The sequence below is a fragment of the Myotis yumanensis genome, unplaced genomic scaffold (assembly GCF_028538775.1).
Source record: "Myotis yumanensis isolate MYYU_CA2020_CCGP unplaced genomic scaffold, mMyoYum1.0.hap1 SCAF_22, whole genome shotgun sequence".
Lineage (NCBI taxonomy): Eukaryota > Metazoa > Chordata > Mammalia > Chiroptera > Vespertilionidae > Myotis > Myotis yumanensis.
The window spans coordinates 4,551,952-4,579,393 of NW_027223773.1; the positions used below are offsets into that span (position 1 = coordinate 4,551,952).

Here is a 27,442-nt window from a genome sequence, read left to right on the forward strand (position 1 = left end):
AATAAAAATGTAATTATTGAAATGACCGAACAAAACCAGAGAGTACCTTAGTTTGATTAAATGTGTGCTATTGCGATGCCTTCATTTCTTCAGGAATAACTGAAACACGAGTTGGGAGACTTCAGAAAGAGAGAAGCACCCCTCACTGCACAGGACACCATGAGAATCAACTCTACGAGGACGTACCTTCAGGATGTGAAAGCCAACAGTGCATTTTGGTTTGATCAGCACCTGATGAATCATGGAGAGCCCGTGGCAGTTCTCTAGCTCCTGTATTCTCTGCTGGTTGTACCTAATTAGTGAGAGTATAACTCGCAGTGCTAACGCTTGCGTTTCTTCACAGCTACTGAGTTCCACAACCTTAAAAAAAAGGATATGTTTTTTTCTGATTTGTTGAGAGTAAAAATTTAACGTGTGACTATCTACCATTACGTGATTAACCCATCAGTTTCATTTCAAAGTTTATTTTTTATTGCTCATACTTTGTAATTATTTAAGAATTATAAACAAAACTGAAAGACAAACTCTACGCCATTTAGTCTCTAAAATAACAAATAAACTAAAACAACTAACAACCTTACAAGTCAGTGGCATTTTGAAATTACACAAGCTATAAAAATACATCACAAAATGACGAGGAGTTAAATGAAGAACTTTTAGTTTTAAAACACTAGGGGAAATCTTCAACCAGATGTTAGGTGCAAAAAAAAAAAAAAAACAACAGTCTGAAAAAGGCAAAAGAGGGAAAAGATAGCTTAGGGTATGGCGAGTCAATTGCTAACAAAATATTAATAAAAACACTAATAATAACAAACACTGATATGGTCCCTTATTACAAAATTCAGAAAAAATGATTCCATTAAAGAAAGAAAGCCAGGCAGCGAGACTGTGGAAATTTGATTATGTTGCAGAAGTTCTACTTGAGGCAAGATTCTGAAGATGGAAGATTCTCAGAGTTGCTTCAGTCAGACAAGGATACGAGTGCCCAGGAGGCAGAGATGGCTCATAGCAAAGAGAGGTCTGGGCCCCGTCTGGATTCCGCCATCCCTGCAACAGTCAGTGACACTGCTGACTGCCTAACTGCCCCAGGAAAGGCACTCGCTGCCTCAGACGACAGCATGAAACAACCAAGCAATTTATGCTCATATAGCACTCAGCGCATGAGTCAAACTTTTTATATTTCTCCTCTTTAAAAAAAACTTCAAACTCAAATAAATTATTTTTTATACTTATTTGCTGCCCCTTGGGTTTTCCCCACACATCTGCAAGTTTCAAAAGCCTTATTTTAAAGAGTACATTTCCTCTGTATTGTCACTACAGCATGCGTTTCTATCTCACAGGCCATTTTAATCTTATAATTTAACATTCAATTGTTTTAATTACATTTTGGGATAAAGGAAAACTTCTAAAACCTTAATGAATTAAAAGATTAACCATGTGTGGCAGAAAGCTTGATGACACCTTAAATAATGTGAGATTTTTTAAAAACTATGTCCTTATTGATTTTAGAGAGAGAGGGGAGGAGAGAGAGAAACATCAACGTGAGAGAGAAACATTGATCGGCTGCCTCCCGTACATGCCCCAACCAGGGATGGAACCTGCATCCTGCGCATGTGCCCTGACTGTGAATCAAATCCCAACCTTTCGGTGCACGGGAGGACCTGCCAACCAGCTGAGCCACACTGGCGAGGGCGTGTGACTTTTTTAATCTTAAAAGTGTAACACAGGTGATGTATAGTTTTTTTGTAATCGGAAAGAAACCCTAACATTTATCAGTCACAGCAAGTTTCTCTGTAGGTGAAACGAAAAGCAATGACTCATACCCTGGCGAAGAGAAAGACGAAGATCCCGGTGCCCCCGATCTCATGCAGGACGCCCTGGAGAGTCTCACAGTGAGCGGGCCGCAGGCTCCTCAGCTGGTGGGGTTCCAGCGAGACGCTCTGCACGTCCTTCGAGCTGAAGGGCCTCTGGGAGAGCGGGGCTCTCGCCTGGCCTTTAAGTCTAATGACCGGCTCGTAGATGGTGTACTGAGCAGGGCAGCTCGGTGTGTAGACAACCGAAAGGCTTTCCTGAAACACAAACAGTTTCCCTCAGAAAGGAAGCAAAGCTTAGGAAGTTATCAAATAGCAAGTAAATCCTCCAAAGTAAAAGACACCCAGGAAATCTTCTCTTTCTTTAAAGAGACAGACACACTAAACAAGGTGAACGTGAGCCCCAAGGCAGCCCCCCCAGAGGAACAGGTGTGGGCTTAGTGACCAACAGTGAAAACACAGCAGGGCTGAGGTTCCAGCTTTGATCATTTTAGAATGAACATGAAATTATACTTACTATCGCCAATGACAACAGCTAATGCTATACCACACCCATTGCATGCCCGTGCCAGCCACTGCTCTACCAACGTAAATAGTAATCGATCTTTACAACCTCATGAGATGGGAAATTGGGATCAATGTATGTAATTCTTTTCCTTTCAGTTTGCTCCTGGGCTTGAATTTAAAGGTAACTACACACATGCAATATACAGATGATGTATTATGGAATTATATTTGAAATCTATTTAATTTTATTAACCAATGTCACTTCAATCAACTTAATAAAATTAAAAAAATAAAAGTGACTAAGATCAGAGATTGCTTTATATGAGAATAAAGTCCCAGACCATCAGCCCACCTAACTAAAACCCAATAGAACTTTCAGTATTTCTCCCACACAGAGAGGAATTTCGAACAGCTTCTGGCTCCGTTACCTGACCCACTGGGCATATACCCAGGACCCCCCAGTGGATGCCTGAAATCACGGACAGTACTGAGCCCTAAATGCACTGTGTTTTTTCTAATGCATACGTTTCTCTGATAAAGTTTAATTTATAAGGAGGCACAGTGAGAGAATAACAACAATAAAAAAACAGAAGACAACAACATACTGCAGTAAACATACATATGTATGGTTACCATAAAGTTAAACATAAAATGAAAACTTACAATTAAGAGACCAATGTCCACATCTTTCTTGGTCATAAAAAGCTCTCTGACTTGGTCACACTGCAGAACGTCCTTACTGATGTATTTGGAGTAGTCACTGGCAGGCGAGCCGTGTTTACACGGCATGATGGAGGTGTGGCTGGGTCCGCAAGCATAGAGGTAGAAGGCCTCTTGGGAACCAACCTTAGCCCCTGAACAGCAGAAAGATACAGGTACTGATTCAAAACATTCCAACCAGGATTTTCCACAAAAAGCAAGAAAACAACCATTTTTTATGCCAGATTCTTTTAGTTGTTTATTATATCTTATAAAATTGACTAAAGCCTCAATTTCCAAATTGATGGAAGATGAATTAATATATATAAAGTTAGCTCTTGATAAAATTAAATAATGAAGTTTCTATTTGCTCCTTAAACTAGAAAACAGGGTGGTTTTTGTTTTATTTTTTCAATAAATGGAAAGTATACCTAAGTAAATTCCTTTTTAAAATGAAATGATTTGATATCTTTATTCCTTCCATCCATCTATTCAATAAACACTGTCTGAATGCTATTATGTGTCAGGTTTAGTGATATATTTTCTTAAATCATATATTTCTTATCCCTAAATTTTGGTATTTTTATAGAATATACTGAAATTATAGAAGAGGCAACCATTCCAAGTTTACCTGTCACAATACTGTATTTTCTAGGATTACAAAATAAAGTTGATTTAAGATAAGCTTCTTTTTTGGGGGGTAGTGAATAGGATGTGTACCGCTGCAATAAATGCACATCTCAATTATAAGAAACACCAGAAGCCCAGTGCGTGAAATCGCATGGCGCCGCCCACCGGCACCGGCGTCAAGTCCCTGTCAGCACCCACACACTCAGTCTCCTGGCGACCAGTCTTTGGTCGTTCTGCTGTGACGGCGTCACAACCACAGGGTTTTTATGATAGAGATTTAGATTATAAAAATGTTAAAATATTTTAAAAATCATCTTGAAATCTAGGAAATACAGTACTTAATAAGTACAAGTAAAGGAAGAGTGATTAATATTTTATCCAGGATAATTTACTTAGTTTAATACATGTTAATGGAAAGAAAAATTAGGAAACACTTTGAAGGGGAAAATGTACCGTTGAAGAGGAGCAAATTTCCCAGGTGCCATTTTCCAGCCAACGGCAAAAACTCCTCTTGGGATGATAAACTATGGCCGATCATGCAGAATGTCTTATTGCTATCTGATGACAAACTTGTTTTTCTTGGAAGCATAAAATCCAAAGTAACATCAGGTTTCCTACAGTAAAACAAAGTTAAAGCAATCACTTCAGTGAGGACTAAGTAATAAAGGGAAATGCCTGAACAATCCCCTGGGTTCAATATCAAACAGGTAACGGGAGAAAGACATCTGACTCTGTTGTCTCTAAGGTGCTGGCTGCCCACAAGCCCCGGAAACGGGAGCAGAATGGAGGTGCCTGAGGATCGGGCCCCAGGCCACGGGAAGGGACCTGACTTTTGCTGCAAGTTTTCTGAGCCACGTGACTTCTGCACTCGCACAACCCAACCACCTCCCCCGAATTTTACCAAGACGTCTCCCGTTTTGGTAAACAGCTCCTAACGTCTCAGGTCCTCCTCTGAGGCCTTCAAAGATTCAGGAAAAAACAGTTACCACTTCTTCAGGGTTTGCCCTGACTCGCCACTGAAATGCCAGTGTTTTTTTGCATTTTCTGGTGTGTGTTTTCAATGCTAAGTCATCATGGAGCTTTTGATTCGTCTCTTGTTTTTGCAGGAATCCTTTCAGGAAGAGATAAAACTAAGGCTTTCTCATCGAGACCCTTGCTGGGGGGACTTCATCACCTATTTGAGACTTAGGGTGCCAGGCTCCACCCCTATCGTAGGAATGTTTTAAACTCGACATGAAGATAATGAAGGTCACTTCTAAATGCAAAGTGTGTGACTAAGATAAAGACTTAGAATAAACTAATCTGGTTAGTTCTTAATGAGAAATGATACTTTGGTATACATTTATTTTAAAACCTTCCCTAAGGCTTTGTGTTCCATGTTTAACATGAATGTATCTGTTTATAGGAATGCTTTTTAATAAAGGAAATGAGCTACCTTCTTTTTTTAATTGAAGTTTAAATAACATAACATTAGAGATAACTTCCATCACCGCCTCTCTCTGGAACCAAATAAATGGCTGTGACTGGAACACTACTGACACCTAGTGGCAGTGTGACAATGATCAATGCAACATGAATCAAACAAATATTAAGTATTTACTGTGTACCATATTTTCCTATCAGATTTGTGTGCTGTTAATCAAATATAAGTTAATAGAAAATAAGTTGTTTTTCAATGTTATATTATTAAAATGGCCTCTTAAAATGTACTATTTATAGAAATCATTCTATGTTAGTTCTGAAAGTGATGAAGGCAGTCCCAAATTTCAATCAACAGAATAATATATGTGTCCTTGGTCACTTACTCATTGCTCGGTGAACAGATCAAATCATTAACCTGTATCAAATGGCAAAAAAGTTCCTTCAAGGTAATGCAGAAATAAGTGGGCTTATATTTTTCTCTAGTCATTCTGATTTCATTTGAATCCCTGATTTTAATTTAGGTATTAAAGCCTTATTGGTCAATTAAAATAATCCTTCCAGGCTAATTTTATAATATATGGGCTTAAAGGACAAAACGATAGTGCCTTGATGTAATATATATTCCACATAAATGTCTAAATGTCCAAATTTCTGTATTGCTCCCCTAAACCCAGATATTAATTTCCAACAATGACTTCTATGGGAAATTACTTTTGAATGGAAGTGATAAACAGGAAACTATCTGACTCTGACCTAGGTTCCTCTGCTAACATGGGAATTGGGTCTGTAGTGTTCCATACGTTGTTTTAGAAGCTATAACAGACTGGCCTTAAAACTGTAACTGAGGTTAACAAGTATTTACTAAAACTATCTCATACCTCTGTCCAGAGACCCACATGGAGACTTCCCCATGAAGATTCTTTTTCCCCTGGGGCTGCTGGAAGTAGGTGAGCACTAAATGCTGCCATTTTCTTGGGAGGAAAACATTCTCCAGTGATTCCGCCTGAGCTAGTAAAATAGCTTTTGCATCATCATTTGAATCCACACACAGGCTGCAGAGGAGAGAAAAGGTACAAGCTGAAAACATGGAATCTCAGATCTCATGTACAACTACAATTGTAGATATTTAAGTGAGATGAAAAACCAGTTCTATTTTTAAACTAAATTAAAAAATCAGTAGGTCTCGCCGAAGCCGGTTTGGCTCAGTGGATGGAGCGTCAGCCTGTGGACTGAAGGGTCCCGGGTTCGATTCCGGTCAAGGGCATGTACTTGGGTTGCGGCACATCCCCAGTAGGAGATGTGCAGGAGGCAGCTGATCGATGTTTCTCTCTCATCGATGTTTCTAACTCTCTATCTCTCTCCCTTCCTCTCTGTAAAGAATCAATAAAATATATTAAAAAAAAAAAATCAGTAGGTCTTTGTTTTATACCATAATCGGCTTAGTTCTTTTATTATATTACTAGAGGCCTTGTGCACAAAATTCGTGCGCTCAGGGGAGAGGGGTGGTCCTTCAGCCCGGCCTGCTCCCTCTTGTAGTCCAGGAGCCCCACAATTGATTGCCCCACAAAGGGAGGCCCTGCCCACCTGCCTCAGCGCTGCCGGCTGGGTAATGTGGGCCTCCCTCTTTGGGGCAATCACAGAATCCCCGATTGATCGCCCCACCGGCTGGTGGCTTGGGCCTCCCTCTGCGGGGCGATCATGGGGCAATGGCGGGGCCCCCCGACCAATCACATTGCACCCGCCTTGGCTGGCCTGGCACCAGTGCGTGTCATAGGGTGGTCATCCAGACAGTCGTTCTGATGTTCAGCCGTTTGGTCGATTTGCATATTATGCTTTTATTGTTATAGATTACCTCAACTCATGAACTAAAATAGAGTAGGTTCATTTGCTAGTGTTAAAAATTTAGGCAATAATTTTCAGAATTCAATTTGCAAAAAAACTTTTTTACTATTTATAGTCATTGCCCATTTAGAAATTATAATATCATATTTGGTTCATACATAAATTAATACATGTTGTGCATAAATGTCCAAATGCTGGGATGTGTTGGAGGTCTAACCTACGTGAGGAATTGCTGAGAAAAGTAGGATATAATATGTATCTACAATACCTAGTAACCTTTATAAAGCATATATCCCTAAATAACATTGTTTACTTAGTTTTAAGTTTTATAAAAATAGCCACATACTATTCATACTCAATACAAACAAAAGATTTGTATCTAAATGCCGGGACTGACCAGCAGACCCTGAGCTATGGATGAATGATGACTCTGACACATTCTGTGAAAGAGAGGGCTAAGGGACTGCCTGGCTAAAGGAACCAGATAGCCCCATTTGCCTGCCTTCTTAGGCTTTTATTGCAGCAACAGCCTGAACGAAAATTAACCTCTAGATTCTATCAGCAGGGCAAGTATCCTTGAGAAAACACATGCATCTACAGTGTCTTTTAAACAAGGACGTTTTGAAGTCTAAACATAAAGATTCCAGTAAAATACCGGGGGACTCAGACTTGTTTGGAAAAGTCAAGGCAGGGTGTGCTGCCTTCGGCAAGGTTCCCCTAGAGGCCTCCGACCTTTCAGAGAATCCTCCTTACAGACTTTCCAACTCAGTCCTGTGCTTCCTCACATCTAAACTAGCTAACAAAGGAGGTAGGAAAGGGACAAGCTAGCAAGGAGATCTTAAGCTTTTTAGACAATGGCTATTAAATATATGATCTGCATGGAAACCACTGTCTGATAATAACAACCTCCTAGGATCATAGCCATCTGAAAGAATACTTCCATAGATAGGACTTCAGTAAGGATTTGGTCTAAAATCTGAAAATTAACATAATCTACTTTAGAGTTTAATTATAGATTTTTAGATAGAACATATTGTTACAAAGTGGTATTACAAGCTGTTAAACTGTATCTCCTCTTTAAATAAGATTTTTATTTTGCTATGATGATCTTTATTAGCAGATTTTACACTACGTCTCTTACATGAACTATTTAAACACTTGCCCTATGCATGGGAGTGGGGGTAATCGTTACCGAAAGATGAAGGTGCCAGTGAGGGGCTCGGCCCACACTTGGATCATCAGCGCTTTGGATCCCAATGAAACCAGGTGAATGCAGCCTCCCTCTAGGAGTCTCTCACCAGGATGTGTGTGCTCTGCACCTTCTGGCCCGTCGTTCTCTATGAAAGAAAGATGTTAGAATGATCAATAAAGCAGTTGATAAAAAGTGAGTGGAAAAGTGAATTTAAAAATTATTTACCCACAATGGCCTGCTTTAAACAATAGAATTTCCAAAGTTTAGATGTTAATTAACTCCAAAAAAGCACCAGGAGTGAAATAGTAAATGAGTGCATTAAGAGTTACTAACTGTTTTTTCCAGTTATCATATATTTAAATTTTTTTTAAAATATATTTTATTGATTTTTTACAGAGAGGAAGGGAGAGAGATAGAGAGTTAGAAACATCGATGAGAGAGAAACATCGATCAGCTGCCTCCTGCACATCTCCTACTGGGGATGTGCCCACAACCCAGGTACATGCCCTTGACCGGAATCGAACCTGGGACCTTTCAGTCTGTAGGCTGACACTCTATCCACTGAGCCAAACCGGTTTCGGCCAGTTATCATATATTTTAAAACATTTAATGACTTCTAATGCTAAGTGAAGTAAGCCAGTCACAGAAAGACAAATATCCTGTGATCTCACTTATATGTAGAATCTAATGAACAAAATAAACTGACCAACAGAATAGAAACAGAGGCCTGGATACATGGAACAGACTAACAGCTGTCGGAGGGGAGGGTAGATGAAAGAAGGTGGAAGATTAGCCAAAGAACATATACCCATAGCCCATGGGTACAGACCACAGTGTGGTGATGGCCAGCGGAAAGCGGGGAGAGGCAGGGGCTGGGTGGAGGCCAACAAAGGTGGGGAAAATGGGGATATCTGTAGTAATGTCATCAATAAAGAATATAAAAAGAATAAAATATATGATAACTGAAGACTAATTGCAGGAATGATTTGACCAACTGTGATGTCACCACAGTAAACTACTACAATCTGAGCCACGATTCTTTTATGAATGGGATGGGCTAACATCAGGAGACGCCCTAATCCAGGAATGGCACCAGGGAAGAGGCAGGAAGTTGGCTGGTGACCTCCGCAGCAGCAGTATGTGTGGTGTGTGCCCTCCCCTCCCACATGGACACACACACACACACACACACACACACACACTCACAGAAAAGTACAGGAGAAAATGGAGTTTTTAAGGCTGACAACTCCGGCTATGGTAAGTCAGGACCTGCCATTGCTAAGGCATTTAAGGAGAATAACATGTTAAGAGCAAGTTAGAACATGGCTATATTCTTACTGTCAACCAAAATCGCCACCTGAAAAAGCTGAGTATAACAGATAACACAGTCGCAATACCTGCTCCATCAAAACTACTATCTCGTAAACTTGACGACTTCTTTCTTTTCCTGATCTTCCTTCGGTTTTCTGAGCAACTCTCGGCTTCATGGACGCACTCCACGTTGAACCACAGTGAGACGCTGAACCCGTCCGAGAGGTGCGGCCAGCAGTTCTGGCCCAGCAGGGGCAGGTGCACGGGGGCCACGTGCCAGGAGGACAGCAGCTGCTGGGGGACGCTGTCACTGTCCACTTCCTTCCTGCTCCACGACACACGTGCTCTTCTCAACAAGCCCATGGCCTTACTGCTGAGAATCCCAGGACACTTTGGTGATGAAACACCATTGCTTAAATTCAGAGTGTGTAGGAAAGGGAAGGTCAGATACTGTAAAGGGCTCACAGCAACATCACTTTCAACAATTTTCAGAATACCCAGGAGAAGAATTTCCTAGAGAAAAAGAAAAACAAATAAAACGTTACAATAATGTTACAAGGAACATAATAATCCTGAAATTCAGGGTATGAATGAACAAACATACCCATACACATATCAATGCAGGAGCTGCCCACTGCTGGTCAGTGCGCTCCCATAGGGAGAGCACCATAGAAGCCGGGCTCACAGCAGGTGATGCAGCGGCAGGGACAGGAGCCTCTCCCACCTGTGGCAGCACTAAGGATGTCACCCGAGGGCTCCCAGACAGTGAGAGGGCACAGGCTGGGCTGTGGGACACCCCCACCCCCGAGTGAATGAATTTCGTGCACCGGGCTTCTAGCAATAAAATAATTGGGAACTTCACAAATAATAACACAGAGTTGACTATATAATTAGCACAACAAAAGAGAGGGCTTAGTGATTTTCAAATGGGTTTTAAAATATTCTATTAAATATCAGTGACAAAAATGAAATTATGGCATATTTACTGTACAAGGAGATTTCTCCAGAAATATTCTCAAAAGAAGGGTTAGCTCTTCTGAACATGTTCTTGAGCTCATCAAAGATACCAACAGATCCACCAGTCCTCTCTGGCACGCTGAGTTAAAGACAGACAGAGGGAAAAGTTAAAGCCAAATGCACAGCTAATTAAAGAAACGAATAAACAATTTCACTGAAAAAGATAAAATACTATTGTCACATTTTAAATGGATTATAAACAACCTAATAACCCAAAAATTTGCTGAAGAAATAAAATATGATTAAATACAAACTAACCAACTGACAAAAAACAAGAAAATCACTTTCCTTAATGATTGGTTAGCTCCAAGTCAAGTAAAGGTATTATTTAAAGAAGCATAAAAAGGTGATGTGATTAAGGAAAACACACACACATAAAAACCCTCATAGACAGAGAAAACAGTATGGTGAGTACCAGAGAGAAAGGAGGGTAGGAGGAGGTGAAAGAGTGTAAAGCGGGGATAAATGGTGACAGAGGAGACTGGGCTTGGGTGGTGAACACACAATACAATATACAGCTGAGGTATTACAGAATTATACTCCCGAAACCTATTCAATTTTTATTAACCAATGTCACCCAAGTTGATAAGATTTAAAATTAATTAAATTTTTAAAAGCATAAATTAATACAGTACTTGTTAAGTGACTACCATAAAGTAGTCTTCTCATTTTGAACATGTATAAATTATAATTTTCACTTTCTAAATATAAAATTAGATAACTAAAAGTAGAAATATTGAAGATTTATAAACACACTTAAATATCACAAACAATGACTTTGAACATTTGTTTTATTCCGTTATGGGGTTTAGCATAAATTATGGTCGGTTATACACAAATTCGTAGAACTTTTAATATTTGTAGCACACATTACAGTGTTCAAAGTATATTTACAGGCATTATCTCAGGTGATCCTCAACCGACCCCCCCCGCCCAAGAAAGTCCTACACATTAAATACCATCTCGATTTGAGACATGATAAAATAGCCCAGAGGAGAAGCCTGAGGACAGAGCTGTGGTGAAGCCCATTCAGCAGAAGCACTGAGACTGGGCCATGCCTACTGCACGGGGTGGGTCCGAGGAACAAAAGAGATGATGCATGTAAACTACTTTTGAAACCATAGAGCACTATGCCAATGGAAGCCCTTGTTATCAACTCTCTCACATCACAACAAAATAGTTTCAAAACTATTGTTTCAAAACGGAACATTTCAACGCACCTTGAAAATCAGAATCAGCCTGTGTTAAAATACTCAAGAACCCTCCTAAAAGATTTTTCACAGTTCCCTGAAGATTAAAAAACAAAACATAGTAAATTAAACTGCCTACCTCATTAAAGCATGAAACAATTGTAATGTAATAAATTATTTGAATGTCTACTGTATATACATATATAAATATTTAAAATGACTAAAAAAAAGGCTATGTGTAGGATTATACACAATTTTCATTTTATTTTTATACTGCTTTTGTTTTCTAATTTTTCAACACAATGACCAAACATTAAAATTAAATACAATTTAAAAAATATTACCCATTCTCAGAAATATAATAGGAGGCATTATTAGTTAGCCAATGACATCATTAATTTCTTATGCTACTTTAGAGAACTATGGAATAGAAGATTTTTAGAATACCACTTGTAGCTAAAAAACACGGACAAGGTATCATAAAGGATAAGTAATCATCTCAGGTAATTTTCAGACAAGTTGGGTTATAAATAAGGAAATGAGTATTTGGGGCACGAGTGGGATAAGTATTGGTCTCATTTAACTAAATACATCTTTTACCTGTTGAATGAGTAGAAAAATATTCTTTTCTTTCTGCCTGATGATTTTCAAAAAACTCTCAAATACGTGGGCAAGCACATCAAGTTTGGCTTTACTAGTAGAAAGCAAATTTAATTCCAGCATGCAAATCTCAGGATAGATTATTTCTCCCTGAGTGAGGTTTTCAAGTAAGTCATTTGGACTGCTTAATGCAATGATACCTTCTGCTTCAGGCTTTACGTCTACCCCTGGAAGGGGAAAAGAAAAGATTATTTTCATTCCCTAAACACTGACTAGGTATTTCAAATCTCATTCATCGTTTGAAAGTTGTAGTGGCAAAAGTGCCATGTATAAGATGTTCACAAAACCTTTTCCTACAACGTGCCTTTTTATTACGGCAAATATCCTGAGTAATCACGTCTTATGGATACTTTGAAGATAAATGAGTAGCCTTCAAAGTAATTTTGATCTTCAACAGAACTACAAATATTCTCAACAGCAAGTTTCACAGACAAGTATGTGATACAGATTTAACATTCTCCTGACATACTGAAAAAAAAAATACTACCCCAAACTTTCTGACCCCAAAAACCTGAATCACAGGGCACTTCCTTCTTTGCCTGCCCATATCTCTGAAAATGGTAGGCTTGGCTGTAGGTTGGAGAAATTCTGTACTTTTTCTTCTTCGTAAGTGAGAAACACACAGACACTGTCTCACTAAATATTACATTCCAGGAAGTTTAACTTACATGCTCTTAAAAGAGACGCTGTGTCCTTAAACAGTGTCCACACAGATAAGAATTTCATAAATTTCTAGCTAGGTCAGAATTCCTTAAATTAACATCTAGTTAGCAAACTTACAAAAAGGAAACAATCTGTCATTATAAAATCATGACTGTACTCTGATAAAACCAACACCATTAAACCAACGTTTTTCAAAAGCACGTGCTTGGGGGTTGGGGAGGGAAACGGAGGAAGATGGTGAAAGGTACAAACTTCCAGTTAGAAGATCAATGAGCACTGGGGACGTAATGTGCGACACGGTGACTATGGTTAACCTGCTGTGTGACACGTAGGAAAGCTGTGAAGAGAGTAGATCTTCAGAGTTCTCAACACAAAGAGAAATTTTTTTCTTGTTATCGTGTCTATAGGAGATGATGGATGTTGACCAAACCTATGTGGTAATCATTTCACAATATATGTAAGTCAAACCATCAAGTGGTTTATCGAAACTTATATAGTGACATATGTCAATCATATCTCAATAAAACTGGAAAAAAGCAAAAATAGCTTAATAAATCAAGTTAGCTATATGTATATGTGTACACAGGAGTTGGCAAAAGTAGGTTTACAGTCATAAGTATGCGAAAGAGTTTATCCTAGTATTGTTAGTTAGTTATTATCTATTAACCTGTTTTTCCTACCCCTCTACGTATACACACACATATCCCTTCCATTTGTGGCTGTTTTTTAGTTCTTTTCACTCCATGTTCGGTAAAAACAAACAAAACAACCTGCTATGGTCCATCAGGTCCTTCTTCATGCTACTTACTGTCTTTTTCACTGGAATATATGTGAAAGCAGGAACTTGCTCTCCCCTGTGTTCTTAGGTCAACGTCTGTGATAACAAGGTCTACTCGGTGTTTCCAATCGCAGACACAAACAAGTGCCAGAATTCATGGTGAAGACCCAATGGAATGATGATGCAATGCGTTTCTTAATTGTAAGGCAACACCGATTGTAAAGTAATATTATGACAAACCATTTTGCTAATTAATAATCTGACTTGCAAATCGAATCACAAGTACTTCCTGATATTTTACCATCATCCTGGGCTTCACTATCCTCAGAATTGCTCTCACTATCTGCTTCATAACCTTCTTCTTCAACCAGAAGTTTAAAACCACAACCGGTAGTATCCTCCACTTCTTCTGAAAACCCTCCAGGTTGGGATGACAATTCTTCTTCAGACTGAGGACTCTGCAAGATTGGTGTGATTAAAAGGCAAAAAGTGTAACATCTGCTCACCTTTAGGAATATAATATTTATTATGCAGCTGTCATTTTAAGAACAGTTTCAGTATTTCCTTTAAGAAAAAAATCCTATGAATTGATACTTACCACTGTGAGTTATGAAATTCACGCAGCACAATTTCTCAGACAACTTGACTAACCTCAACCATGCGTGGGAGGTCACGCTAGCACAGAGGTTCTCAACCTGTGGGTCTCGACCCCTTTGGCGGTTGAACGACCCTTTCACAGGGGTCGCCTGAGACCATCCTGCATATCAGATATTTACATGACGATTCATAACAGTAGCAACATTACAGATATGAAGTAGCAACGAAAATAATTTTATGGTTGGGTCACAACATGAGGAACTGTATTTATAGGGCCAGAAGGTTGAGAACCACTGCTCTTGCAGATTAAGCTAGGGTCATCTCAGTTTCACTGAAAACTAAGCCTAACAAATTACATTCTAGTTATATAATGGAAATGACTAAAAACCACAATGAGGTGAAATTATACTTCTTACAACTTAATGCTAGTAAAATGTCTTCTATTTTTACACATCTGTTCATGGAACTCACCAACTCCAGGCCATATGTTCTAACCACATTCACCCATGAAGTCCCATCCCACACTCTTCTGCTTCTGCTGTCCCCCCCCTTCCCCCCGACAGCACGACTGCATGTTACTCGTACCTTCTCAGTCACAGCATCACTGTGTTCAAAATCTGCCGCATGATTCCCCAGCGCAACTCGGAGCAGGGCATCGAATAAAGGTTTTGCCAATTCCGTCTCAATCACCTTTGACCGGGAAAGATGGTCCCTCATTTCAGACAATATATTTTCCACAGACAAGTTCTAAGATAAAATAAAAGAGACTAAGAATATGAATAAAGTGCTTCAAGAAAAAAATGAAAGTGACAGATAAGTTAATATTAATAAACTAGAGGCCCGATGCACGAAATTCGTGCAAGGGGCTCAGCCCTCGCAGCCCTGGCTTTGTCTGGAAGTCATCCGGAAGGATGTCCAGAAGGTCATTCAGCTGTCCAGTCTAATTAGCATATTACGCTTTTATTATTATAGATAGCCAGTCCATTTATCTGCAGTTGATATGAAAGTAAAATGACTATATGAATACCCTTACATAAACATCAACTGTTACAATTAATAACATTTTTATTTATTAAATGCTTTACTTACCTTATTTGGTTTTGAATTTCAATGTATCGTAAATTAATTATATCACAAAATGATGAGTGGAAACTTCAGGTTGATTAACCATCTCTAGATTTTATAAATTCCTCGAGACTCTAAGAAGCACTTATACTCTCATCCTTTTCTCTCCCCTTTTACTCCTGTCCTTGAAAGGAACTCTACCTTAAGGAGTTTTCAATCCCATGTGAGGCACAGACACATACAGACAAGCTATGATGGCGACCACACTAGAGCCATAAACAAAGTCCTCTGAGAACAGAAAGAGAGCAGGTGCCTGGAGGCCTGGGGAGATGCCCAGAGGAGGGTTGTAGGAGGCGAACGATGGAGAACCCATAGGAGCAGCAGGCACACGGACAGAGAAGACGTGCAGTCGAGGAGCACGCACGCAAGGACAGAGCAATGACACAGAATGGCGTCTCAGTAGAGGTCAGCTCAGCGTGGCTATGGCCCCCGGTGAAGGATGGCAGGAAATGAGGCCCAACAAGGAAGAGGAAGCGAGGCTGTGAGGGGCTTTGTAGCCACATTAAGGGGTGTGGGTTGTAATTGGGAACAACGAGGGAGCATCAGGACGCTTGGACAGGAGCAACATGGAGGCAGCAGGAGAGGTGGCGGATGGAACAGTGAGTGTGGCGAGTCAGGGAAGAAGGGACCTGCCACGTTTGAAGGTTCCTTAGGAGCAGGGCCTGAAACTGGGGTTCCTTCTATGTTGAGAAGTGCTAGCAGGAGGAAAGCAGAATATGCGAGAAGAACCAGGCAAAGAAGGTTCGGAATAAAGGTCCAGGCCCTGTCTCATCAAGGGAAGCTCTGGAGCCCGGACGCCCACAGGGCTTGTCCCCACCGGAGAGCAGTGCACAAGGCCACGCAAGAACTCTGAAACAGCCCTAGCCGGTTTGGCTCACTAGGATAGAACGTCGGCCTGCAGACTGAAGGGTCCCGGGTTCGATTCCGGTCAAGGGCATGTTCCTTGGTTGCGGGCACATCCCCAGTAGGGGGTGTGCAGGAGGCAGCTGATTGATGCTTCTCTCTCACCGATGTTTCTAACTCTCTATCCCTCTCCCTTCCTCTCTGTAAAAAATCAATAAAATATATTAAAAAAAAAAAAAAAGAACTCTGAAACACATCATTGTCACTCAGCTCCTGCTTACAGCCTACCTAATGCCTTTTAGCTGGAAATTGTGTCGCGTGTGGGTTTTGCATGTGACAAAGCTTAAACTGTGAGTTTCCTGAGGACAAGGACTGGTCCTGTGCTCCTGTGTCCTCCCCAGCACCTGGCACGGGGGTGCTAAGCACAGAGAACTTTAGAAAGTACACATCGCCTAACAGCCACGTCATTACCTGGCTGGGTGGCTCCAATTCCGCCCGGTGCAGACTAGCTCTGGTGCCGTGCAGACAGATGGCCAGAAGGGCTTCCAGCAGTCGGATGCTCTGAAGTGAGGTCTCACTTGCTCGACTTGCAGGCCCCTTTGCTTCCTCAGGAGCAGCTCCAGCAGCGGGAATCGGATCCCCGTTTGTGGAAGCAGCACGTGACTCTGATGCACCTACACTGCCAGCACTCCCCTCTGGACCGCCCGGGCCGGACGGGGTGGGGGCCCTTCTCACCGCCGAAGAGCCTGAGTCCTCCTCCACAGCGTCCTCCGCGTGGGCAGTTCTCAGTGGCTCCTGGTCCTCCTTCTTCCCGTGCTCCCTGTCGGGACCCCGGAACAGCCTCTGGATGATCATGAAGATCAGCTTATGGCACACCCGGACCCCGCCCAGCCTGCAGAGCTGCTTCTGGAAAGCTGGGCTCAGCATGTAGATCCAGCGACACATGGACCAGATGTCGGCCGCCTGGTGCATGCGCTCGGGCGGTGGCAAGACCAGGCTCTCCAGAGGCAGGCAGGGCAGCTCCTGGCGCAGGGGCTCGCTGGCCGTGCTGTCGTAGCCGGAGGTGTCCTCCGAATCGTTGGCAGACTCCCCGTCGGAGTCGGCCTCTTTGCTGACACACAGGAACGCCACGCAGAGGAAGAGGTTGATCGTGTGGAGGTGGGCGTCGTGGGGGGCGGACTTGCGTCTCTTCGGGTGGGCTTCTCTGAGGCTGGCGTAGAACTTGCTGAGACTCTGAGGAGAGTCTGAAAACGCCTGCTGGCTGTGGACAGAGGTGCCTGCGTGGAAGGATGCCGGCTCCTTTGGTTCCCCATCTAGCCCATCAGTCCCTGGAATCGAAGAGTCTGTCTGTTGCTCCCCAAGGCTGATTATCAGAGTTTCAAATGCTTTTAGGGAATGACCTCGAATACCATCTAAGTAATTTAATTCAATTATTTGACTTACTCCATTACAACTTAAAAACAAATCTCTTATTACCCTGTGAGAGAAAGAAACATACAAAAGGGTTTACAGATAAACAGATCATTTATAAAAAGGTACATATACTATTTATTTATTTTAACCAAACTTAAACTGGTTTTAATATTAAATATTTTTGGTACATACACTATTTAAATGTCATTGCTGCATGTGGCATACACTAAACAAACACTACCAAATTTGATTAATCAATAATGTGGTTTAAGATCTTAGATGTGACCAGGATCTCAAGTTACTTTTTACTGATTTTCACATCCCTCTCCAAACACCAAATATATATCCTGTATAATAAAAGCCTAATATGCTAAGTGTCTGACCTTTCATTCAACCGTTCGACCAGTGGCTATGATGTGCACTGACCACCAGGGGGCAGACACTCTGATCCGTAGGTTAGCTTGCTGCTGGGGTCCGGCTGATGGGGACTGGGCAAGATGGGCCAGACACGCCCTGGGGCACTCCCATGGCCCCTCCCTGGCCCTGATCATGCACCTGAGGGGTCCCTAGGCCTGGCTTGAGCTCTCTTGCAATCTGGGACCCCTCAGGGAATGTCAAAGAGCCGGTTTTGGCCTGATCCCTGCAGGCCAGGCCGAGGGACCCCACTGGTGCACGAATCCGTGCACCGGACCTTGCACCGGGCCTCTAGTACATACACTAGAGGCCTGCTGCACGGATTCATGCACCAGTGGGGGCTGGCCAGCACGCCCCGATCGGGGCTGATTGGGCCAGGCTGGCCAGGGGGAGGGGCCATGGGCGGTTAGCCGATCGGCCCACCCCCAATTGGGGCGGGAGACGGGAAGAGGCCCATCAGATTCCAGTCAAGGGGACAATTCGCATATTAGCCTTTTATTATATAGGTAGATGTGGCTTCAACATTTAGAAAGAATGAATTATATGCGTCCCAAGTTAAATGAAGCAATTCAGGGAAGAATACTTTGCCCCAAATAGCAGATTCTATGTAAGTTCTAGATGCCCAAGCGCCAGCACACTCAGCTGGATGCTCTGAAACAGGCAGACATCTGTGTGTCTCTTTGTTCATCTGCCTGGGGCTCACTAAGGAAGAGCCCAACCAGATCTGCAGATCTCAACTGTCCCAGGCGAGACTCAGGGTCTGCATCACTGGACCCCTGGCAATAACTTTAATATAAATCCGCGCAGCGAAGATCCAGGTTGTCCGCCAATATACCAATGAGTTACAAACTTTCAAATCAAGTCAGTTCCATCGAATCAATGTCAGAATGCCAGGAATTTAAAAAATGATTGTAAAGATAATGACACATGCGTTATATTTTATTGTAAGTTTTTAAAATAGCATATGCATTAATTTGAAAGGCCAGGCTACCTACCCGAAGCAAGGTATTTTATAAATAGTTTTATTTATAAAACTATTTTTTAAGTACCAGACTTGATCATCACAAAATCTGGAAAGCTCACTGGTGAAATTCTAAGTAATTTTAATTTTCTTCTTTTTTGCTTTTCTGTACTTTATAATTTTTCTTCATATATTGCTTAGATAATAAATATAAATATGACATTTAAAAATAATAATCTCCTTAATTCTACTGCCTCGATAAATATCATTTTATATACATGCAAATTTTATATAGTTGGTGATATTTTGAATTTTGTATATCTCATTGATAAAATAGTATAAATATTTTCTCATGTCCCAAAGTGATCTTTGTAAGCATTATTTTTAATGGTTAATAATATTCCCTAAAGTAAATATAAAACTATTAATTTAACCTTGCCCCTGCTACTGGATATGTGTTGTGTCCATTTTCTCTCAAAAATATATTTAAAACTTCCTTTCTTTTTTTTTTTTACCAAGAAATTAAAATCAATGGCTCTATCCTCTCCTCTATAACCACCCAATAAAAAATACATAAACTTAAAAAAATTATCTGACACGGGATGGTAACTTATCTGTTGTTAAAACTACAATGAAATCCTATGAAAGAATAAAGGGCCCAGATAACTCAAAAGGATACAATAAGGAAAATACCACCCCCCCACCCCTCACCCCCCCACACACACACCTTGACTTCAGCAGGGACGGCAGCGTTTTTAAATAAACCTGAAGCACTTCGTGAGGCAAGCACTGGTTCTGACGGCCACACAGGTGAGTCTGGGCTGGAGGAACGCCAGGGTGCTGGCAGTGACGGGCCAGTTCTACTCCTCTCTGGAGCACAGGGTTGAAGATGTAATTATACAATTTCCAGCGAACCACCACATTGCCTTTCTGCATTAAACTGCAAATGTGGTTTGCAATCTGGACACTATGTAACCTGCCTTCTTCAAACACGAAATTCTGATACGCCTCTAAGGCATCCCATCTCCACAACGAGTCCTCAGAGCCGCTGCTGGGCAGGATCCCCGGGCACCTGTAGGGGCTGGGCAGGCCCCAGGAAGGCTCCTCGTCCCGCGCAGGCCCCTGCAGCGTTTCTTCTAATTTGGCCAGTTGATCAGAGTCAACGGTACAAATATTGCAAGCTGCCTTTTTCATTCTTGGCGGCATCTCGGCGCCTCCTAACTGATCTAAAATAAGTCTGCTTAGGACATTCAATATCTGCTGCTGGAAATTCTTCAGTGCCGGCAACTTAAAAGCGTGGAGCAAAGGGACGATGACAGACTTGGGGTCCATGCAGCAGCACAGCCCGACGTCCTGGATGCCGGCCAGGACCTGCACGCACGTGCTGCTCAGGGAAGCCTGCTGCAGCAGGCGCAGGCACTGGTGCGCACACACGGCCAGGCAGCAGCACCGCTCGGGGTAGTGCACAGCGCCGTCCGGGGTCTCCTCGAAGGGGTTTTTGGAAACCTGGTTTTTAAAAGCCGAGACCAGGAGCCCCGAGAGATCTCGGTGGTGACGCATAAAGTGGGAATATTCACACCGCCTGTGCCTCTTCCTGGTGCACATGGAATGGTGGAGCTGCTCCGACTTCACCTTTTTGACGGTGCTCATGATCTTCAGCACGCCGTTTATCAGGGCTCGAAGACGTTCGGAGGCCTCGGCAGGGACGCTGTCTCTTAAGATCAGCCACTCCATTTGCAGGACTGCTGTCTCGAACAAGTGGAACCCGTGGTGCTGGATGAACTCCTGAACCAGGTCCATGGCTTGGCTGAAGAAGAAGGGGTTTGAGGCTGCGCTGTGGAGGCAGCAGGTGAGGAGCTGCAGCACCCCTTCCAGAAGCTCGGGCAACAGGAGGGCTCGGTGCCGATAGCGGGAAAACACAAACCCTTCCCGCACCTCCTGCAGGGTCGTCTTCTGTCTCGGGGCAAAGGGGTCAGGCTGCTTTTCCAGGCAAGTTCTAATCTTTAAAGCTGCTCTGAGCAACTCGGTTAAATTCTTTTTGAGACTGTCCGGCATCGCCCCTGCAGCACTCACATCCACTGACATGAGATGCAACACTGTCCGGAAAAGCATCCGTTGGATCAAGGCCACTGGCTCTTCAGTCCAGCCTGCAGCAACCACCTGGCTCTCCGCGTTGTCCCCGAGGTCACAGCAGTCCCCAAAGCCTGCGAGGAACTCGGTCAGCGTGGGCACGACGCTGGCTGCCAGGGCAGAATTATGATTCAAGTTCATGTCAAACTTACAGACTTTCTCTAATAAAGATAACAGAACATGGCATAAGTCAAATGGAGAATTGCTCATGTGACTGATAATAGACAAGGCAGCTGGCTCGCTTAAAATGTCCGTGTTTGCCTCCTGGCTGGGCATCATCTCCTGGAAACTTCCCGAAGCCATGGTCTCAGGGGGAGTCTGTTCTCTGGTTGACAAGCGGTTGGGGTGAGCTGCAGGCGCGCCTTCTTTAGAAGCCTGGGCTACAAGAGGCTGCAGCTGGTGGGGCCGCCGGGGCCTCCTGTCGTCTGAGTCGGCCTCTGAGCCCGAGGTGGAGAGCTGCGTCTTTCTTGCATCTCTTAGGGAACAGGGGTGGGTGGCTTTACGCTGTCGTCTGCTTTTCACTTTGGCAGAAACCTGACCCGATGGAGCACTGCCTTCTAAATATAATTTTTCCTGAGTAGATCTTTGTGAACTTGAGTTCTTTTCTTTGGTCAGGATTATATCAACTGAGAACGGTAGATTAAAATCTAAGGAAACAAAAAAGGAAATTTTAGAATGCCTTAATATGTCTTCAAACTCCATTTGTACTTAGCACCCATTTTAGGAGTTTAACCTCAGTCCCCGGGCCCTGGGCTGTTCTCCGTTAGCTATTATGATGTCCCTCGGTCACTTCCCCCCACACTTATCTTTCTCATGGTAAGTACCAGGTGGTATTAGCTCAAAGGATACGAACTGATCTGGAAACAACAAAGGAGAACAGAATTGGAAAAATGAATCTAATTTAAAACCGTAAGAGACTCTAGGCCAGTGGTTCTCAACCTTCCTAATGCTGCGACCCTTTAATACAGTTCCTCATGTTGTGATGACCCCCAACCATAAAATTATTTCCGTGGCTACTTCATAACTGTCATGCTACTGTTATGAATCGTAATGTAAATATCTGATATGCAGGATGTATTTTCATTGTTACAAATGGAACATAATTAAAGCATAGTGATTAATCACAAAAACAATATGTAATTATATATGTGTTTCCCGATGGTCTTAGGCGACCCCTGTGAAAGGATCATTCGACCCCCAAAGGGGTCGCGTCCCACAGGTTGAGAACCGCTGCTCTAGGCTATATATCACCACACTGTTCACGCCATTTTACAAGCCTCCTGCAATAGTGCAGTAGATTAAGATAGAGGGGTTTATTATATTCTCCAACATAGTCCAGTATTTAGGTTAGAGCCCTGATGTAACTTAAGAACTTTACAATTTCCCCAAATTATTTCAAAATCATACAACAGATACCAAATATTCTCTAAGACTGAAGTTAAAAGCAACCATCACGCGAAGTATTTCTGGAGAGTGCCACTGCAGTAAAAAAAGAAAGAGAAGACCATACCTTCCGCCCTTTCTTCCTGAACAGGAATCTTCCACACCAGCGGGAGGAGCGACAGCAGAAGAGTGAGGAGCTCCTCTCTGCATGTCAGCGCCTGGATTAGACATGAAAAACCCCTTCATGTTCCGAGGCTCATTAATTCCTAATACCTTGTCTTACTTTTAACCAAAAAATCCTTGCCCCTGAAAGATTGCATTTGAGAAGCTAAGATCCAAACTAACTTCTCTCAAATCCAATGAGAGCTGTGATACTCTTCAATTTATAAACCTTTCCAAAGACAGAAGAATGTAAGAGTAGCTGACGGTATTTAGCATGTTCTTGCTGATTTTTTAAAATAGCTGCCACAGCACCATGCACATTGCAAGAATTCCTCACCTATAAAAAACCAATTTGCCAGGTGAAAATGAAAAGTTAAGTCCTATTAATTAGCAAACCAATAATATAAAGTTATTAGAAAAACACCTTCATGCAGTTAAATGTAAGACTCAGAGAACACAATTTTAAAAAGAGAAACGGACATTAATAAGTAATATGTAGAAAGAAAGACGTATTAGTGAAGGTAATCCAGTGTTTACGGTCAGCACACTGTGTCTACAGCACTTACTGTCTTACCTCTCCTGGAGGAGATGGTCCGAGCCCTGGAGAAGGTTCCCTCGTTTGGTCCATAAGATACACACACACACAGTTAGAGAACAGAAGGCACGTGGCGTGAGTCGGGGCCCGGGTGTGGCACAGGTGCTCAGACAGGAGGCACAGAAAGGAGCGAGCCTGTCAGAGGCGTGACTGGAGCTACAGAACTGGAGCGGGACCCCTGGGACCCGGTGGCCAAGGAAGTAATGACAAGTCAAGTGTAATCCCTCACATGGTGAGTGAGGAGGCAGGGTGACCGGTCAGATCCGCATGACGACGGTTTCAAATACAATGAAGACAATGAATAGAGGAGGGGTGACAGAGGGATAAGGGGGCATTTGTAGCCTATTCAGGAGGGGCCCCTGGAGCAGATACTTAATTGGTGAGAAGGAATCCATGCAAAGATGTGGAGTCCACAGCTCCTAGGAAGCATGTAAAGAATAGAAAGGGCGGACGGGGAGAGCACGGGGTCAGCGAGGCAGGCGGTGCCAGACCTACTACAGCCTCGCAGGCTGCACACAAGAGGTTGAATTTACCTCCAAACCACGGGAAGCTTCTCAAACACACTTCCCAGCCCTCCCTCCAAGCCTGGACTCCAGGGCGCAGGCCCCAGTGCTTAGCAGTCACGCCCTCTGCACCCAATGCCTAGGACCTAGTTGGGTTTTTATAAACACTATCTGCATGAAAGACTTTATTCTTTACTTAAAAAATAACAAGTTTGAAGACGTCCAGGTGCCTTCCAGGCACAGCTCAGGCTGTTTGAACCTCAGCATTTTGTAGGATGCCAGCAAAAGGTATCCAGCACAATTACACTTAAAAACCTCCACACCGATTCTGGGCACTTCCCTTGAGCAGAAGAGGCTGTAACATTCTACAGGAGCTTGCAGAAACCTCGAGGATGTGTGAAGTGCTCCGGACACGCTGTCCTTGTCGCTGAGCCCTGGGTCCCAACAGGACACTGGTAAATTGTCACTGCCCCATGCACAGGCTCCGGCTCCTAGCTCCGCAGGACGCTGCCCGGGACTTCTCTACTCCTTCCCACTGAGCTAAGGGCACGCTGGCTCACTGCCTTCCAGGCCCAGCCCCCGCCAATACCTCCCCTGTGAAGCCTTCATCCCGCGCCCACCCAGGATTCCTGTCCTCCCCACTCAGGACCATGCCCGTGGCCCCACTCCACCAAGTGCACTAGCTCTAGGAAACCCGAAGAGGGAGAGGGAAGCAAGTGCAGGTTGGGGGTTTGCCCCCTCTGCTGGCACTGCTGCCCTGAGGACACTGTCATCTCCCACTGCCCAATGCAACAGGGGAGCACGGTTCCCTCCTTGCACCATCACCACCACTTCTAACAGTTCACCACGGGGGCGCTCTCACTAACCTTCCAGACCTAGTACCTTTCAGTGATCATATACACCCAGAGGTATTTCTCCTCCCCAGTCCTAAAGAAGCCGCATGCGTATTCTAATCCTTTGCAAGTCATCAGATCTTTCCCTCTTATTTGTGGACAGCCCGCTGTTGCAAACCACAGCGTCCAGAGGAATAATGGTGTTACCTCTTACCATACAAGTGGAATGTTCTCAACGTGCCACGGTCAGCAACACGTGCCACAGACAGATCCCGTCCCTGGCTAGCCTAGACGGCCCATCTACACAAATCATCCACTCCTCATGCAGGACTCACATTTTATGCTTCCCCTGTGCAGGGAAATGACTGTCATTCCTTTTTCAATTCACCATAGCATAATCCCCAGTAAAAGAAGTCTCATTGGCTGGTAATTTTTCAGTTAATTCAGGAAACATATTTTACACGCCGACCAGGTGTCAGGCACGATCCCTTTCACGACGTGATTGTTTAGACCGGATTTTATATTAACTGCCCAGCCTAGCCATCCAAGGGGTGGCAGCACGGGAGGCGGAAGGGCGAGTGAGTTGGGAGAAGCAAGGGCTGAGATCCCACACCAGACCACTATCTCTGAAGCTGCAAAGGCAGCGGGCTCGGGGCAGTGGGTTCGAGGACCTCAGGACGACATGCCAAGAAACTTGGACTGTTTCCAGAACTAACACGGCTGAATGGGCACAACCCAAACGTAAGAAAGAGAGAGAGAAAGAGGGGAAGAAGGAAAGTCATGCATAACATAAGCACAGTAAATTTATATTTAATTTTGGGGGTTAATGTGCACATAGCCATGTGATTCCTCATGGCATAATTTATATTCTTGTGTAGTACAATGGTCAGTGTTGATTTCATGTACTCACCGTCTCTGAGAAATTGTTTTTAAAATGAAAAAAAAAATGGGCACAAAACTTGAACAGACACTTACAAAGGAAATAATAAATGGCCAGTAAGCACACAGAAAAGTGCTCAATGCCATTAGTAGTCAGAGAGCTGCACACCGAAACCGCAGCGCGATGCGGCTTTATACTCCACAACGCCACCACTACCGACGGGCAGTGCCAGCTGTTAGAGGGATGCAAACAGCAGCGGGTGAGAGAGGCTGTGAGAGCACAGGGTCCTCATACATGGCTGTGAGAATGAAGTGGCGCAACCACTTTGAAAACAGTCTGCTTCTCATAGCAACTGTATGCCGCGATATGTACCCAGGAGAAATGAAAGTATATTCACAGCAGGTTTATTCAGAATAGCCAGATGGCTCTGACCCAAACGGTTAAACAGCAGGGGAAGGTAAACAAACCGTGGCCTCCAGACAAGAAGACGCCCATCAGACACAGAAGGCATGAGCTGCTGACTCACGCGGACGGGAGAACCTCTGTGACACAAGAGCACATACTTCACGTGAAGTCCCAGGACGAGCAGAACCGTCCTCAGAGGCTACACGTCAGAGCAGCGGCATCCTGCAGGGGCCCGGAGGGACTGACTGAAAAGAGCCTGGCAAGCTCCCTAAGGGGTGGGATGTCCTACACACTGACGGGGTGGTGGCCACACGGTGAATATATTTGTTAGAACATCCCAATGTACACGTAACATCTGTGCATTTACTACACGTAGTAAGGGGAGAAGGGGGTGTAAGAGCTCAAGTTCCTCCTGAGATGTGCAGCCTGGAACCCAGCGTTCTGCTTCCTCCTTAAATGATTAAATCTTGTGCAATTAAATTCCCCTTCAGGATCCAAATGATCATGCTTCGTTCCCTAGTTTAAGCAATTAAATATTGATAAGCCCTAGTTTTAATAGGCTATTAATGTCACTCTACTTCTACTGCTCCTACTATCACTGCTACAGATATTCCAAAAAGTAAGTGATGGGGAAAAGAAGGGATTAAAAAATATCACCATAGGAAAACATATTATTCAATGATGACTTGAATGATTGTAGTCATTGAATAATTTGTTAAAAGTTATTTCATGACTTAAAAGCAAAAGCAGGAAATCTATAGAGATCCAAAGTAGATTAGTGTTTGCTTAGACTCAGGAGAGTGGAAGGAATAGGTGATTGACAGGAAAAAGCATAGGGGTTCTATCGGAGGTGATGGAAATATTCTAAAACTGGCTGTGACACTAATGAATACTGGATTTTGTACATATGAAATAGGTGAATTCTATGACATGCGAAATATATCTCAACAATGCTGTCATTAAGAAAAAGCCTTTGTGCCCAACCAGAGTGGCTCACTGGGCTGAACATCATCCTGTGCACCAAACGGTTGCCAGTTCAGTCCCTGGTCAGGGCACACGCCTGGGTTGTGGCTCGATCCCCGGTCGAGGCATGTACAGAAGGCAACCAATGGATGTTTCTTTCTCCTATCAATGTTTCTCTCTCTCTCTCACTCCCTTCCTCTCTGTAAGCATATCCTCAGGTGAGGATTTAAAAAAAAGCCATTGAGACTTTGATTGGAATTGCACTGGAATCTATAGATCAATTTGGAGAAAACAGTATCTTTACAATACTGATTTTTCCAATATATGTATATCACGTAGTTCTGAATTTATTTGGGTCTTTTTTAGTTTCTCTCAACATTTGCTCCTCAATATTTATGATGTTATTTATACAGTATCTTTTAAAAAGAGAAAGCACTGAATTGTTCTAATGTGGGGAAAGACGAACAGAGTATGAGATGAATATGAAATCATCAAGATTTCAAAATAAAAAAA

The 27,442-nt window shown here is 43.1% G+C and overlaps 1 protein-coding gene across 2 annotated transcripts in view; it reads right to left on the reverse strand.

Moving 5' to 3' along the window:
• LYST (lysosomal trafficking regulator) overlaps positions 1–27,442 on the reverse strand; it is a 73,234-nt gene that overhangs the window by 38,781 nt on the left and 7,011 nt on the right. For both annotated transcript variants that reach the window (XM_070401272.1, XM_070401271.1), the window contains exons 3-17: positions 22,716–22,806; positions 19,803–21,852; positions 16,759–17,764; positions 14,905–15,066; positions 14,024–14,180; positions 12,222–12,448; positions 11,652–11,718; positions 10,401–10,510; positions 9,501–9,927; positions 8,104–8,248; positions 5,948–6,121; positions 4,101–4,261; positions 2,982–3,172; positions 1,824–2,069; positions 187–360 (exon numbers count right to left, since the gene is read on the reverse strand). In XM_070401272.1, the coding sequence (XP_070257373.1) occupies positions 187–360; positions 1,824–2,069; positions 2,982–3,172; positions 4,101–4,261; positions 5,948–6,121; positions 8,104–8,248; positions 9,501–9,927; positions 10,401–10,510; positions 11,652–11,718; positions 12,222–12,448; positions 14,024–14,180; positions 14,905–15,066; positions 16,759–17,764; positions 19,803–21,852; positions 22,716–22,806 (5,388 nt within the window). The remainder of the gene's footprint in view (positions 1–186; positions 361–1,823; positions 2,070–2,981; positions 3,173–4,100; positions 4,262–5,947; positions 6,122–8,103; positions 8,249–9,500; positions 9,928–10,400; positions 10,511–11,651; positions 11,719–12,221; positions 12,449–14,023; positions 14,181–14,904; positions 15,067–16,758; positions 17,765–19,802; positions 21,853–22,715; positions 22,807–27,442) is intronic.